The sequence below is a fragment of the Pseudonaja textilis genome, chromosome 2 (genome assembly GCF_049901715.1).
Source record: "Pseudonaja textilis isolate UNSWEBS1 chromosome 2, rPseTex1.2, whole genome shotgun sequence".
Taxonomy (NCBI): domain Eukaryota; kingdom Metazoa; phylum Chordata; class Lepidosauria; order Squamata; family Elapidae; genus Pseudonaja; species Pseudonaja textilis.
This window is the reverse complement of record NC_141991.1, coordinates 255,367,352-255,383,641: the sequence shown is the minus strand read 5'-3', so window position 1 is coordinate 255,383,641 and position 16,290 is coordinate 255,367,352. Positions and strand designations below refer to the sequence as shown.

Genomic DNA, 16,290 nt, shown 5'->3' with positions numbered 1-16,290 from the left:
CCAACACGACTGCCTCCTTACCTGCACCGCACCACACAACTGATTTTCAGCTGGTTTGAGGCCTTTTTCAGCCTCCCAGAGACTTGAAAAAGCCTCTGCAGGCTTTGCAGGCTGAATAATAAGCCTGTTTCATCACTTCTGGTAATACAGGAAGTAATGAAATGGGCCTATTATTCGGCCTGCAACGCCTGCAGAGGCTTTTTCCAAGTCTCCGGGAGGCCGAAAAAGGCCTCAAACCAGCCGAATATCAGCTGTGAGGCACATGCACGCGCAGTGAGAGAAGTTTGTCCACGGCTCGTGTGCCGGCACAAATGGGTCTGCATGCCACTTGTGGCCCGCGTGCCAAAGGTCCACCATCACAGACCTATACCATTTCATGTATTTGTGCAATTGTCATTTTTGAGCTTTTCAGCCGGATTCCAACAAGCATCGACGGGGAAAACTGGATTCATTTAATGACCTTCTGACTTGCTTAAGACCTGCATCCCCCCAAAAAAAGGCTGTAAAAAGGGGCGCAACTCGCTTAACCGCCACAATGGAAATTCTGTTTCCAAATGTGGTCATAAGTCGAGGACCAGCTGCGTTATCTTCAAGGCCATCTCCATCTCAAAGCGAGCAGGTTCAGACCAAAGGAAGGGGGCGGGGGGGCGAAATGAAAGCCTCTCGCAATGATTTCCTCTTTTAAAATTACTTTCATTTTTATTTTCATCCTTATCGATCCTCGCATTCATTCCCCTGAGTGCCCCAATCCAGCTTCCGCCTCAGTGCCTGGACTGTCTCCGAAACCTGAAAGAAAGTTGGGGAGACACGTGGAGAGAAGCCAACCAGCAGGGGAGAACAACCAAAGGATTGGGGGAGCGGGGGAGGGGTGAGAGGGAGGAAAGAGGCAGAAGGTAAGAGAGGGACAGAAAGAGAGAGAGAGAGGAGGGGGAAAACGGGAGAGGAGAGGCAGGGAGAGGGAGAGGGAGAAGGGAGGGAGGAAGAGGTGGAAGAGAGAGAGAGAAGAGGGGTGACAGAGAGGGAAGGAGAGAGAAACGGATAGGGAAAAGAACGGAGGGAGGAAGAGAGTGGGAGATAGAGTGACAGGATAAGGGAAAGGGAGGGAGAGAAGAGAGAAAGGGTAAGAGAGAGAGGGAGGAAGAGATATGGAGGGAGGAAGAGGGGAGACGGAGGCAGGGAGCGGGAGGCATAGAGAGAGGAAGAGAGGGAGAAACGGATAGGGAAAAGAACGGAGGGAGGAAGAGAGTGGAAGATAGAGTGACAGGATAAGGGAAAGGGAGGGAGAGAAGAAGAGAAAGGGTAAGAGAGAGAGGGAGGAAGAGATATGAAGGGAGAAAGAGGGGAGACGGAGACAGGGAGAGGGAGGCATAGAGAGAGGAAGGGAGGGAGAAACAGATAGGGAAAAGAATGGAGGGAGGAAGAGAGTGGAAGATAGAGAGAGTGACAGGATAAGGGAAAGGGAGAGAGGAGAGAAGAACAGAAAGGGTAAGAGAGAGAGAGAGGAAGAGATATGGAGGGAGAAAGAGGGGAGACGGAGACAGGGAGGGATGGAGAAACGGAGAGGGAGAAGGGAGAGAGGAAGAGTGTGGAAGATAGAAGGAGCGATAGAGGGAAGGGAGAGGTAGGAAGAGTGGGAGAGGGAGACAGGGAGAGGGAGGGAGAGAAGAGGATGGAGAGGGAGGGAATGAGGGAGAGGGAGGGAGAAGGAAAGAGAGAGGGAATGAGGGAGAGGGAGGGAGAAGGAAAGAGAGAGGGAATGAGGGAGAGGGAGGGAGAAGGAAAGAGAGAGGGAGGGAGGGAGAGGAAGGGAGGGCATGACAGAGAGAGAGAGGAGAACGCAGGAATAACACCGGGGTGGGAAAAGTGAACCCCACCAGCCGAACACCGAAAAGGAAGAAACTGAGAAAGCTGGAAAGACCCCGAAGGATGGAGAAAAGCCCCCCCCTCCCCCTCCCCTGCTTCCTTCCTCCTTCCCTTCCCCGGGAAAGCCAAGTGCCCAGTGAGTCCAATCTTTGGTACAAGAGCTGAAAACCCCACAAAGTCCACAAAGCGTCCCTCGGCAGGCTCCATAATAATGTCCATCTCCAGAGACGGCTCTGCCTGCGGGCCCTTTGATGGAGCCGCATCATCATTGTCCGTCGTGGTCCCCAGAGGTCCGGCCGTGCCATCTTTGAGCCCGGCGGGGGGTTGTGCAAGGAGGCCCCGCGAAGGGCTCTCATCTTTGGTCAAGCGTACGATCGTTTCCCGTTGCTGGGGGGAGGACAGTTTGGATCGGCTGCCGTTGGCGCAGCAGTTCTGCACTCTCCACGGCAGCATAGACAGCTGTGGGTGGAACCGCCCCCCAAAGTCCCAGGTCCCAGGACCCCCTCCTCTCCCCCCACCCCCACCCCCCCCTTCCCCTTGGCACATCCGAAAGAACATGAGGTAGATGAAACCACTTCCCTTCTTTGGTACGTTGACGTTCTGCACTAGCACAAAAGAAACACAAGTTGGGGTCCCACCCCGCCGTCCCATCCCCCCACCCCAGAACCCGCTGATTCCCAAGGAGACACAACCCCCCTTCCCACCCACCCTGCCCCCAAGGGCTGCCTCAACACCCCAAGGGGTTGTCCCCACCCAATCCCATCCCTCGAAGCAACGTCATGAAAGTGCAACCCGAGTGTCATGGCCTTGTTGGAGTCTGAGTCCAAGGGGGAGGCTGAGTAGCTGACAAGGAGTGGGAGTGTGGCTCCGGTGGCTGTGGAAGAAACAGGGGAAGGGCGTAGTCCAGTTGGGCATTCGGAGGAAGACCCAGGGCCACCCCGTCTTCATCCTAGGGCACGCAGGGAGGAACGGAGAAGGGAGCAACCTGGCTTACGGGAGAGAAAAAGGCCCTGATCCCTTTCATTAGTTGCAGCTGGGAGAACAGGATGTAAGTGGGGCGTTTGCACACAACACCTTGCTGGAAGCAAAGCGGGCATTCTCTTTGTCGAGGATTATCTGGGTTTTGGTGTCCTACCAACTGTGGGTGCTGTGTTATCTGGTATAAGTCTGCACTTTATCATCCTGGCCTGCCGTGTTAATTACTTCAGTGTGGTTTGTGTTGGGTTTTGTTTTTTTTTTTAATTTCTAATTATCTTTCCTTTGGATTCGAACTGCCTTTCTTCCCTTTGTAGACTGTTTTTTGGAAGAGTTTGATCTCCAGACGAGGATAATTGGACCTTGGGGCCCATGTTGGAGGCATTAAAGGGAATTTATTCTACTCTGGTGACTTGGTTATTTTTGTGCCGCGTCCCTTTGGGTCATCACACCGAGAAATGGGGTGGGGTGGGGGTTTCGATTGTGTCTGTAGGGAGGGCAACGTGGGACGGGAGAAACGTGGAGAGGAAGAGAGGGTTGAGTTGGAGCAAGGGTGAGAATGGCGTCCTCTGAGCCGGGCGAAGGCAGCTTTGATGGGAGCAAGAGCAGTCGACCCTCAAATCTGCTCTCTGCACCCCAATCCTCTCTTGACTGGCCTGTCCCACTCACGCAGTCTCCCTCCCTCGACACAAGTTGGATGGGAACTCGGAGGTCTTCTAGTCCAACCCCCTGCCCAAGCGGGAAACCCTATGCCATTTAAGGCAAACGGTTATCCAACCTTCTTCACCTCAAACTTTCCACCTTCTGCCAGAGTCATTGGCTCAGAGGGGACCTCCGAGGTCTTCTAGTCCAACTCCCTACTCAAGGCAGGAGACCTTATACCATTCTGGTCCAATCTGTTGGGGTTGGGTTGGGCTTTCTGGAGGGTTTTCAAGACCTCCGGTGATGGATCAGCCACAACTCTTGTTGTGATGAAATGGTTCTCACGGTTGCTTCTCACTTCTAGATTGGACCTCTCTGGAACAAGCCTCCTCCTTGCCTTGATCCATCCCGTAAACTTCCTAAGTCCTGCTGATCTTCCACCCATTTTTCCACCCGTATTGGGTCTATCCAAGAGAGGCGTTCCACGCAGCTGTCACTAGAACTAATGCCCCATGAGTTTCAATCGCCCCACCGCCACACTCACACAGCTGTGCCTTCCCCGAGATCTTCGATTTGGTTGGGACTGGCCAACCCTTCCCGACCGCTGTTGGGCTGAGCCACGGACCCTGGGGGTGAGTGTGCGAAGAAGAATTGGTGAGTGTACAAAATCAGGATTGAGGTAGGACCCTGTGGTGGTGAAGACTGGGAAACGGAAGAAGCGTGTTAAGGGCACGGACCTATGCCTGGTCAGGGAATGGTGGAGAACCCCGTTTCCAGTTGAAGACTTCTAACCACCATCAAGTCCTCGGAGGAACCCAACTGGTGCCCTTCATTCCAACCACAACCAAGGAAATCAATGCAGGCAAAGAGGCCGTTTGCTAGCTCCACCATGGCTCCGGAATAACAGAATTACTCAATCTCTTCTTGGAAGGCCTCCAGGGATGCAGCAGCCACAACTTCTGCCGTTCCATTGATTCACAGAAAACCCAAGTTGGAAGGGGCCTTGGAGGCCTTCTAGTCCAGCCCACTGCTTGAGCAGGAGACCCTACACCATTTCAGACCAATGGCTGTCTAATTTCGTCTTGAAAGACCTCCAGGAACGGTGCACCCGCAATGTCTGGAGGCAAAATCCATTCCACTGAATCATCAGCTCCCGCTACCACCCTCCGTGCCAAGAGAGTCTCGTCATCCTGCCCCAAAGTCCCTTTCCAAGCCCCTCCAGAGCCGGGGGCCCAGGAGGGGGCTCACCCTTTTGCCACCCAGAACACAGATGCCCCCTTCAAGGTCCCCACGCAGGATGGAGGAGTGGAAGCCGTTGTCCGAGGGGTGGAGGACAGGCTGCAGGGCTTCTCCTCTCAGGGCGAGGTGCTGGCCGGAGCACGTCCCCGAGACGTGGCGGAGAACAGTGGGCTCGCTGGCATCCCTGTGGTGGCGTGGCTGTGGGTGCCTCCCGCAGCGCCCAGGAGGGACGATCGCCTGGCGAACAACACGCCTGTCGGAACGAGAGAGGTGCTGAGGTTGGAGGTGATCAACACACACAACAGCTGTTGCTCCCACCGGCCCCAATCCAGGGTCTGCTCTCTGGAAGCCCACCCCCTGAATTTCAGCTCCTTCTAGCCCTGATGATGTTCCCTAGTTGGGTCATGAAACATCTACAAGGAAATTGCCAAGTTCAGAGACCACCAAGGACCCCACAGTCCTCCTCTTCCTCCGCCTCTTTGCAAAACCCCTTCTTGCACTGGTGATGTTACCTAGTTTGGGACATGAAACATTGGTAAGAAAACAACCAAGCTCAGAGAGCACCTTCCTTCCTTCCTTCCTTCCTTCCTTCCTTCCTCCTTCCTTCCTTCCTTCCTTCCTTCCTTCCTTCCTTCCTCCCTCCTTCCTTCCTTCCTCCTTCCTTCCTTCTCCTTCCTCCTCCTTCCTTCCTTCCTTCCTTCCTTCCTTCTTCCCTCCCTCCTTCCTTCCTTCCTTCCTTCCTTCCTTCCTTCCTTCCTTCCTCCTCCTCCCCTCCTCCCCCTAAACCCTCCTCCCTTCTAGCACCCATGTTACCTTGTTAGGTTAGGAACCATCTTCAAACAACCAAGCTCCGAGAGCACCAAGGACCCCACAGTTCTCCTCCTCCCCTCCCCTTCCTCCTCTCCCTTCCAGCACTGATGATGTTACCTAGTTGGGCAAAGAAATGTCTGCAAGAAAACAACCAAGCTCAAGAGAGGACTGTGGACTCTTTTATTTCGACCCTGAGCTACAAATGTTACCCTTCCTTGGCACCATTTAATTCTCAAAGACTGGCTGGCCGAAATCCCTGTACCTTTCTTGCCAATGTTGCCCAGAAGTGATTTGCGCCCTTGCCTCTTTCCTAGGGTAGAGCGAAAGTGGCTGGCCGAAGATCACCTGTCTGGCTTTGTGCCTAAAGCAAGACTAGAAGCCGCAGTTTCTAAGCTGAAGAGTTTAACCGAAGGGCCTTTTATCATCTACACTAACCTGGCTCTTATTTATTTTTTTTAAACAAGTTTTATTGATTTTACAAACAAACAAAACAAAACATCATTAAACCTTAAAAACATAAAACCTCTTTCCATTGTAGATCTTTACAAGGCAGGTAACATATTGTTTTATATCACGTACTTATAATTTATCCCATTTCCATATAAACACGTAAATTCCCTTTACCAAATTCCACATTGTTTCTCTTTAATCATTATTCAATCATATTTCCTTTCTCTTTTATCTGCTATTCAATCATCACATTTATATTTTCCTCTGGCTTGTTTATAATTATTCTCCTCTAGTCTTCCTCCGAGGTTTTATTAGTTAATTCTTAATTAAACACACACACATAAGATATCCCGAGATTCCCAGCTTGCAATCTTCGAGGCATCTGGACTTCAACTCCCAGATTTCCCCAGCCGGCCACTCGTCCTAAAAATTCTGGAGGCTGGGAAACTAACTCTGCTTTGTGCTATAAGCCAGAAAAATGGGTTGACCCTGGAACCGGCTCGCCCCACAAGCCATCTCTCTCCTCTTCCAAACCTAGCTACTCCTCAGATACTACTTCTCCCGGTATCCTGTCCCCAGGATCAGAAAACCCCACCAGGCGGCAGCGAAAGCTGGTGCTTTGTGACCTCTGGATTTGCAGCCTGCGTTTGCACCCAAAGACTCACACTTTACCTGTGTAGACAACGCCGTTGATTTCTATCGACATGTTGATGCTGCTAATGCCATTGGTGGACAGATTCAATGCGCCTCCTGCCTGTCATCTGGAAGGAAACGGGGAAGGGGAATGAGGAAGGCAGAGCAACGAAAGTCTTAGGGTTCCAGGTAAATAGACCCATAGCGGGCAAAACTCCGAGGCAGGTAGAGTCCTCAAGGAATAGCGTTACTGGAAATATCATTGCTGTGGGTGTTGATGTGGATCGCCGGCAGCCGGTGCAGACGGCAGCGGAATCGGACAGTGGGGAAGAACGGGGACCAGTCCGGGAGTTTGGAGAGGACTCAGATGAGGGTCCTGCATCCGATGCAGAGATGGGGCCAGGACCATCTTGGGAGTGGGGTGCTGACTCCAGAGCCTCCGGAGTCTGGCAGCAGCGAGAAAGAGGAACAAGGGGAGCCTGTTCCCAGTGTGCATGTGCACAGAGCTGCTGGAAGGCGAGAGCAGCTGAAACAAAAGGGGCGACTCGGGAGTAAGGCTGGGAGGTGATTGCCCCTCCCATAAGGGATAAAAGTCAGGCCAAGATGATGAAATCTTTGCAGGAAGCAAGGTCAGTCAATCATTTAGGATTAAACCTTGAAGCTCTGTGTGGACTTTGTGCTTCGGTTGGTTGTTTACAGTTCATTTGGCACTTGAGTTGTTGGCAGCCATTCAAAGGAGAGAAAGGTGGGTGCTTATCTCGAGGGACTGTTTGGGACTCATTACCAGCTGGGAATGAAAATAATTCCCAGCATTGAAGAAAAACAAGAGTTGTTTTAACTAAGCTTGTGCTTAATTACGGTTTCGGGAAGCCTTGGTTAGAACAGATGTGTTACTTGGAACCCTGACACCAGCTACTTTATTGATTACTGCCTATAAGACAGGAATCTTCCCCAGGCCAGCCGGCTTTCACCTGGAAAAGATCAGATAAGGCTCAAAAGTATTTGGGAGGGTCAACCTTTGCCCTCTTTGTGCTTACGTAATGAGTCCAGGCTATGTCCTTGCTTGAACCTTCTGCCCAACTGGAATGGTTGCTCTCCAACCATCCCTGAATTAATTTTTTTTTCCCACAGAGAGTGCAGAGAACTGGGGAATGGTGATCAGCCTGGTAGGAATAGATGTAGCCCGCCAGCGGCCAATGGAGTTGGAGGCAGAATCGGACCATGAGGAGGTTGGGGAGGAACCTGGGCCAGTCCCAGAGTCTGGGGAAGGCTCGGATGAATGAGGCAGAGATGGGGCCAGGGCTGTCCGACAGTTATCAGCTGCCTTCGGAGTCGGAGATCAGTGGGGAAGAAGAACAGCTGGAGCCTGTTCCCAGTGTGCACATGCACAGAGCTGCCAGGAGAAGGAAACAACTAAGGAACACGAGACAGAGATGGGACAGGGCCATCCGACAGTTATCAGCTGCCTTCGGAGTCAGAGATCAGTGGGGAAGAAGAACAGCTGGAGCCTGTTCCCAGTGTGCGCATGCACAGAGCTGCCAGGAGAAGGGAACAGTTAAAGAAGTAAAGGCTCAGGTGGACGGTGAATGGCCCCTCCCAGAAGGAATAAAAGAGGAGCGAAAGGGGAGTGGGGTTCGCAGGAGACGATTAGTTCATTTGGGTGAAGATCTGCTCCTGCATTCTTGCTGAGTATTGTCTGCTACAGTGTGGCGTCTGAAAGACATCAGCCTAGCAACTCTCCAAGGTCTGTAATTGTGAACTATCTTGAAAGACCGTTGGCCGAGACTTTGCCGGGCAGGAATTCCCGTAAACTAAATCAAAGGGGTTTATCGGGATGAGGAGTCGGCTTCGTGCTGTTGGGGACGCCTAGGTGAGAACAATAGATTGCTCAACCTCCCCCCCCACCTACCCTTCCCAGGTGCCCTCGGGCCAATGCGTGACTCAACGGAGACGTTCTCCACCACCCCTGAAACTGATGGATGAGGAAACCCACCTCCGCGGCTGTTGACCTTGATGTTGACCGGGAACTGAGAGGCCATGGCCAAGAGGTTCTGCTGAAGGGCCTGCTGGACCAGGCGCTGCTGCTCTTCGGCCACCAGCGCCATCTTCTTCTCTGGGGGCTCGCTGGTCTCCAACTTCTCCCGCAACTGCTCCAGGGCGGCTGCCTGGGACGCAGCGGCCTGTGCCGCTACCAGGTGATGCCCAGCCAGGCTGACGGGGATGGCGATGCGGCTGGGCACCCCAGCAGACAGGAGGCTGTCTTCTGCAAGAGAGGAGGGGGAGGAAGAGGAGGAGGAGGAGGAGGAGTCAACAGAGGGCAATTAAAGGTGCAGGGACTCTCTAAGAACGTCATGTCTTTCTATATCTATCTATCTATCTATCTATCTATCTATGGGGTGGGCCGTTCCCAGATGTATCAATTATCTATCCATCTATCATCTAACTATCATCTATCTGTCAGCTCTATTTCCATCTATCAGCTGTCTGTCTGTCTATCTTTGTATCTATCTACTGTATCTATCTATCACAATTTATCACATCTATCTATCATCTATCTATCTATCTATCTATCTATCATCATTATCATCATATCGTCTTCTATCTGATCATTCTTCATCATTCTACACATCTATCATCTCTCATCTATCTTTTCTATCATTTATCTGTCTGTCTATAACTATATACAGCATTATCTATCCTCTATCAATCATGTATTGATCTATTTGTATCTAGCTACTTATCTGTAGTTATCTATCTATCTACCTATCTATCTATCTATCTATCTATCTATCTATCATCTATCTATCTATCATCTATATCTATCTATCTATCTATCTCTATCTACTATTTATTTATCTATCAATCATCTATCTATCTATCATCTATCTATCTACCTATCATCTATCTATCTATCTATTGTATCTATCTACTGTATTATCTATCACATCTATCTATCTATCTATCTATCTATCTATCTATCTATCTATCATCATTATCATCATATCGTCTTCTATCTGATCATTCTTCATCATCCTATACATCTATTCTCTCATCTCTCATCTATTTTTTCTATCATTTATCTGTCTGTCTATAACTATATACAGCATTATTTATCCTCTTATCAATCATGTATTGATCTATTTGTATCTAGCTACTTATCTGTGGTTATCTATCTATCTATTTATCATGTGTCTATCTATCTATCTATCATCTATCTGTCTGTGTCTGTCTGTCTGTCTGTCTATCTATCCATCCATCTATCATAATTTGGTATGATTTCCTATTTAAGCAAACCTCCAAGCTGCCTTTCAACTCTATTATACTGTTATTTATCAATCAATTATCGATTCATCTATCTACGCATCTCTATCTATTTATGTATTACTGGCTTGCCCCCCCCCCAATGCTGGTGGGAGTGGTCTTGGTGCTCCAATGTTTAGGCTGTTGTTTACTGAGTTAGCAACCGACCAAGAACAGAGAGCAAAAAACCCCTCCCTTCTAGCCCTGATGAAGTTCCCTAGTTGGGTCATGAAACGTCTGCAAGGAAACCACCCAACTCAGAGAGCATCAGCGTTCACCCTGATTTACAAATATTCCCTCCTATCAATTAGTCTGTTGTGCTGAGAAGAAGAAAAAAAGGTGGAAAAATATGGGCCCTTCCCCAGATGTGTCGAACCACAGCTCCAATAAGCCACTACCAGCCAGCAAGCATGGGGCGGGGTTGGTGCATCCAGAAAGGAGCAGACTTATAGCTCTGGCGTTTCTCTGAGCCTCTGAAGGCTGCAAGAACAAAAAAAAAAAAAGATTTGCAAAGGGATAAAAGCCCAGACTGTCCTTTTCCAAGTTTCTTTCTTCTTTGTTGCATTCAGGGCCGAGCCTTTATCAAGGAACATCCTGAAATGCAATTAAAACAGATCAAAAACAGGCAATGCGGCTTTTTCTTCTCCCGGAGGTCCTTTCTTGAGGTTAGATTTAGTTTAGAAAGAAGTGATTTTGATCCAGAAGGTTTTCACGCCAAATATTGGCCGCTGGAGGGAAAATCGGGACGGGTGAATCAAGAGATTTAAGACAAGACTTAACGGCCACTTGTTTAACGACGGTTCAAAGTTGCAACACCACTGAAAAAGGCACCAATGATCCTTTTTCATGCGTAAGACCAGAGGTCGCTAACCAGTGGGTCCAGGACCACTGGTGGTTCGTGAGAAAATGTTGGTGGTCCGCAGAGAAATGTCACCCCCAAAGCAATTAATCCAAGCTGCGTGGGAACACAAGGCTGCGCCACCCACATGGTCCGTGGGAACACAAGGCTTGTGTCGCTTGCATTGCGAACAACACGAGGTAGTGAGGGGAGGGGGAAAGGCCGGAGGGGGGAACTTGCCCCACGCACCCCGCGTGCCTGGCCTGGCCACCGGGCTGCTTCTTTCTGCTTCTTTCTTCTTCTGCTTTTGGCTGCATGCAAGGAAAGCAGCCAAAGTCTTTCTTTCTCTCCCCCAAACTCTGCCAGAAATGAGTCTCTGGGACCCTGCAAGGCCTCCTGCTCCAAGAGGCTGCACCAACGCGACAAGTCTCACAAAGACTCATTTCTGGCGGAGTTTGGGGGAGAGAAAGAAAGACTTCTGCTGCTTCTGCTGTTTTTCTTGCATGAAGCCAAAAGTCTCTCCCTCTCTCACTCCTCCTGAGAACGGAGCTGGAGACGGTATCCTGTGATCCCAATTAAAGAACGATCGATCGGTTGGAAAATGGGGTGGGGGATTTTCCTGCAGACTTTTGGGGGGAATTTTCCCAGGGTCTCTGGTCCGCGGGATTTAAAAGTGGTCCCTGAGGTCCAAAAGGTTGGCGACCCCTGCTTAAGATCATTGCAGCCTTGCCGCAGTCAAAATTTGGCCTCTTGGCAAGTGACTCGTATTTACGACGGTTGCTGTGTTCCCCCGGAGTCACGTGATTGCCTTTTGCAACCTTCCAGCAAGCCAGTGGAGGAGCCACATTCACTTAACAACTGTGTGACTAACATAACAGCTGCAGGGATTCACTTAGCAACAGTGGCAAGAAAAGTCGTAAAAACAGGAGGGACTCACTTAGCAACCGTCTCGCTTAGCCACAGGAACGTTGGGCCCAAAATTGTGGTCTATCAGAACTACCTTTACTCCAAAAAAGAGGGTATTTCCCTGCAGAGGTTCAGCCCTTCACCCTTGCTCTGCCTTGGCCCTCTCGCCCAGAGACCCTCTGTTACGCTCTTGGGATATAAGAGCCAACCAGCAAGGAAGCTGATACAATAAGAATGAATCAGCCTAGCACAGGTATTTCCCTTTAAGACTGGGGATGGGTTCTATCCCTTTAAGAGGTGTTTGTATAAAGGCAGCCATTAGAGGACTTGTTCTCTCTCCTTGTGTCCGGCATTCATTGCAGAAGTTCTCCGTGTAGAGTTAAGAAGACAGATTGCTTGTAAGGTATTTTGCCTACCACATATATGTCTGTATTAGCTCGATACCCTTGCTTTGCTACGAAACTATGTGGTCGGGTTTAGTTTAGTTTTGGGGGGAGGAAAATAAGGAAAACAAAATTCTGCCTCTGCCTACCGGCCTCCATCGGTATTCCTCTGGCTAGTGTCCTGTCAGTGTGTGAGGAAATTGAGGGCTGTTTGGAAACTGAAGCAGTATTTGCTGTGTGAGCAAGAACGAGACAGCAAGGAGCCTGGGCGTGGCTTCGCTCAACTGTTCTGTACTAAAGCTGCTCAGTGCTCTGAAACTAAAACCGAAAGTGAAACTCCGCTCCTCTGCTCGTGTTTTGCATTTGGAAGAGATTTCTTTCCAGGTGGGGAGGGGGAATAGAACTCCTTAGCATCAGAGCGTAATAATAATAATAATAATAATAATAATAATAATAATAATAATAATAATATAGGAAATGCTCTAAATGCTGTGATGGTCGTTTGGAAAAATCCTTTCTTAGGGAGCCCCTAGAAGCGAAGAGGAACATAGGTGCCAAATTCCAAGTTTGTAGGCTTTACGGTTCTGGAGATTTTGTGATGATGCGTGATAGATTATAGATGTAACCGTTGTATATAAACCACTAGTTAAATGACTGAGTCTCTCTGTGTGCTCTCTGTGTTTTGCTCCTGGGTTGTTTAATATTGCAGACACGCTCGCTCTGACATCCTCTCCTTCTCTCCCACCCCGCCACCCCAAGCCAGTCTGACCCCTCACCATTTTTGACGGCGCGGGCTTGTCCAACCTGGCTCCCGTTGTGGGCGGCAATGGTGAGGGAGGGCAGAGGGACCTTGGGGGACGCGAGGGTGGCCGGCGTGCCTGTCGGCGAGTAGCTGAACAGGGCGGTCCCGAACATCTGACGCCTCCCTTCCCGCCGGTTGCTGTCAATGGCGGCTTGCAACTCGCCGGGAGAGCTCAGGCACCGCTTGTCGCATTCGTAAGGGTAGAGGTATTTCATGTACCTGCGGGGAGAAGCAGAGAGGTTGGCAGGGGCCCCTTTCCGTCACCACGGCTGAGATGCTACGTGGACATAGAACATAGGATCACAGGGACGGAAGGCGTCCTGACCCAGACCTTCCCGAGATCAGGAAGCCGACTCCTCGTCCCGATAAAACCACTTTTTATTTAGGTGAAAGGGAATTCCTCTCCAGCAAAGTCCCGGCAAACAAACTTTCATGAGATTCATTCACAACGACACACCTTGATCAGGCTTGGAGAGCTGTCAGACCGATAGCTTCTAAACTCCACACTGTAGCAGCAATGACTTGGCAAGAAGTCAGGAATAGATCTTCACCTTAATGAATTGAACTAATTGTCTCCTGCAAGAACCACTCCCCTTTCGCTCCTCTTTTATTCCTTATGGGAGGGGCCATTTACTGTCCACCTGAGCCTTGATTCCTGAATCAACCCTTGTTCCTTAGCTGTTCCCTTCTTCTGGCAGCTCTGTGCATGCGCACATGGGGAACAGGCTCCAGCTGTTCTTCTTCCCCACTGATCTCCAACTCCGAAGGCAGCTTGTAACTGTCAGACAGCCTGGCCCCCTCTCTGCCTCTGACACAGAGCCCTCTTCAGAGCCTCACCCTGACTCCAGGACCGGCCCATGCTCCTCCTCAACCTCCTCCCCGTCCAAGTCTACCGCCAGTTTCGCTGGCCACTGGTGGGCCACAACAGAAGGGGCTTTGGAGGTCTTCTAGTCCAACCCCCTGCTCAAGCAGGAGATCTTATATTATTACAAACGGCTGTCCCGTCTCCTGTTGGAAACTTCCAGTGATGGAGCACCTGGAGGTCTTCTAGTCCAACCCCTGCTCAAGCAGGAGGCCCCAGGCCATCTTGGACAATGGCTATCCAATCTCTTCTTGAAAATCCCCAGTGATGGAGAACCCAAAACTACTGGTGGCAAGCCATTCCACTGATTAATTCGCAGAATAATAGAGGTGGAAGGGACTTTGGAGGTCTTCTAGTCCAGCCCCCCACCCACTGCTCATTCTGCAGAAAGGAGCCACAAATTAAGAGACGGGAGGCTAAAACATCCAAAAAACAGTTGCAGGAAATGGGGATGTCTAGTCTAATGAAAAGAAGGGCTGCAGTCGGTCGCCACACGATAAAAAAGATGTGGAGGCTCTAGAAAGAGGGCAGAGAAGAGCAACCAGGAGGATGAGGGGACCGGAGGCTCTAACATACCAAGAATGGTTGCAGGAACTGGACCTGGCTGGTCTAGGGAAGAGACGGACCAGGGGAGACAAGAAAGCTGTCCGGGTTCCGGCAGTTACTCCAATTAAATCATGAGCCTCTGGCCACACTCCACTCTAAAGAGGATTTATTTGAAGGTAACACTCTCTGTCCGGCACTAACCTGGGCGTAGCCAACTCTGAGATACGTAATTCATTGTCACCCTTGATGCTACTTTCCCTCCACCCCCCTCCGGGTGTATCATCCAACGAAACACGTCCATAGCCCAGAGTCATCAATCACGCTCTCCAATTAGATATTTTCCCCAGCAGAAGCTTCAGTCATCTAATCAGTCTTCGAAGAAAATATGAATGGAATGTACTTTCGATTCCACACTGCCGCCTGCTTTTTGAAGTTCCCCGCTCCTTGTTTCTGTTGTCAACTATAAAACGGGTATACAAAATGTTTTATGAGTTGACAATAGCAGCATTCCACTATTTGAGGGGCCGCCCCAGAGAGGAGAAAGGGGGTCAAAGCTATTTTCCAAAGCTCCTGTAGGCCAGACAAGGAATCATGGATGGAAACTGACCAAGGAGAGATTCAACCTGGAAATAAGGAGGAATTTCCTGACGGTGAGAACAATCAACCAGTGGAACAGAAGTTGCCTTTGGAAGTTGTGGCTGCTCCATCACTGGAGGTTTTTAAGAAGAGACCAGACAGCCATCTTATGTGGGGGGTTGGAATAGATGACCTACAAGGTCCCTTCCAACTCTGTTAATCTCTGTATCGGGAGGAAGGAAGGAAGGAAGGAAGGAAGGAAGGAAGGGAAGGAGGAAGGGAGGGAGGGAGGGGAGGGAAGGGAGGGAAGGAGGAAGGAAGGAAGGAAGGAAGGAAGGAAGGAAGGAAGGAAGGAAGGAAGGAAGGAAGGAAGGAAGGAAGGAAGGAAGGAAGAAAGGAAGAAAGAAGGAAGGAAGGAAGGAAGGAAGGAAGGAAGGAAGGAAGGAAAGGAAGGAAGGAAGGAAGGAAGGAAGAGGGAGGGAGGGGAGGGAGGGAGGGAGATGGGAAGGAGGAAGGGAAGGAGGCAAGGAGGGAGGGAGGGAAGAGATGGGAGGGAGGGAGGATGTAAGGAAGGGAGGAAGGAAATGTGAGTGAGGAAAGGAAGGAGGAAGTCCAGACAAGGAACAATGGATGGAAAATGAAGAAGGAGAGATAGGAAATAAGAATAAATTTTCTGACAGTGAGGACAATCCACCCATGGAACAGAAGTTGCCTTTGAAAGCTGTGGGAGCTTCATCATCGCTGAAGGCTTTCAAGAAGAGACTGGACAATCATAGTCCAAGGTGACATAGGGCTTCTTGCTTGAGCGGGGGTTGGACTAGAAGACCTCCAAGGTCCCTTCCGGAATCCTACGATTCTATGTTCCGTGCCCACGTATGAAGAGATCCTGACTCTCCCCAGCCTTCAACCACCTTCCGCTTTTGTTTCCTGCAAGGCCCAATCCTGAGCCAACAGGCCTAAAGCGTGTCCCACGCGTGGCACAGACCCTGCATCCCGGCTGCCGCGACTCACTGTGTGCGGAGCGTGAAGGCCGCGCTGGTGATGGAGGTGGGCAGATTCAAGCCTTTGGTGATCTCCCGCCAGATCTTCTTGTTGATCACCTCCACCAGGCCTCCTTTCTCAGTCACCAGCCGATAGAGCGAGTAGAGATCCAGCACTTGCTTGGCCATGATGGGGATCCGGTTCACGGGGGTCCCTGGGAGGGAGGGACACAGGACAGGGTTTAAACAAGAAGCAGCGGAGATGGCGTTGAGCCAGTTCGGACCGGTTCTGAAGAACCTGTCTATTCTCTGTCTCCCATTGAATCCCAGTTGATCGGCTGGGTCTCCTTTGGTTGCCCTGCCCAGGAGAACGGAGCTGGAAAGCAGGTTAGCGGGGTGGGGAGGGAAGGGGGATTTTGCAGTATCCTTCCCCTGCCACGCCCACCAAGCCACGCCCACCAAGCCACCAAGCCACGCCCACAGAA

At 50.5% G+C, this 16,290-nt stretch overlaps 1 protein-coding gene and 1 long non-coding RNA gene across 2 annotated transcripts in view; both read right to left on the bottom strand.

Moving 5' to 3' along the window:
* Nucleotides 1-16,290, bottom strand: part of LOC148127466 (uncharacterized) — a 215,509-nt gene that overhangs the window by 66,564 nt on the left and 132,655 nt on the right. The gene's annotated exons all lie outside the window — the stretch shown is intronic.
* ARID3C (AT-rich interaction domain 3C) overlaps nt 2,409-16,290 on the bottom strand; it is a 50,531-nt gene continuing 36,649 nt past the window's right edge. Inside the window, exons 3-7 of the mRNA XM_087928647.1 lie at nt 15,837-16,020; nt 12,816-13,060; nt 8,606-8,875; nt 6,652-6,740; nt 2,409-4,972 (exon numbers count right to left, since the gene is read on the bottom strand). Of these exons, the coding sequence (XP_087784773.1) occupies nt 6,718-6,740; nt 8,606-8,875; nt 12,816-13,060; nt 15,837-16,020 (722 nt within the window). The 3' untranslated portion in view covers nt 2,409-4,972; nt 6,652-6,717. The remainder of the gene's footprint in view (nt 4,973-6,651; nt 6,741-8,605; nt 8,876-12,815; nt 13,061-15,836; nt 16,021-16,290) is intronic.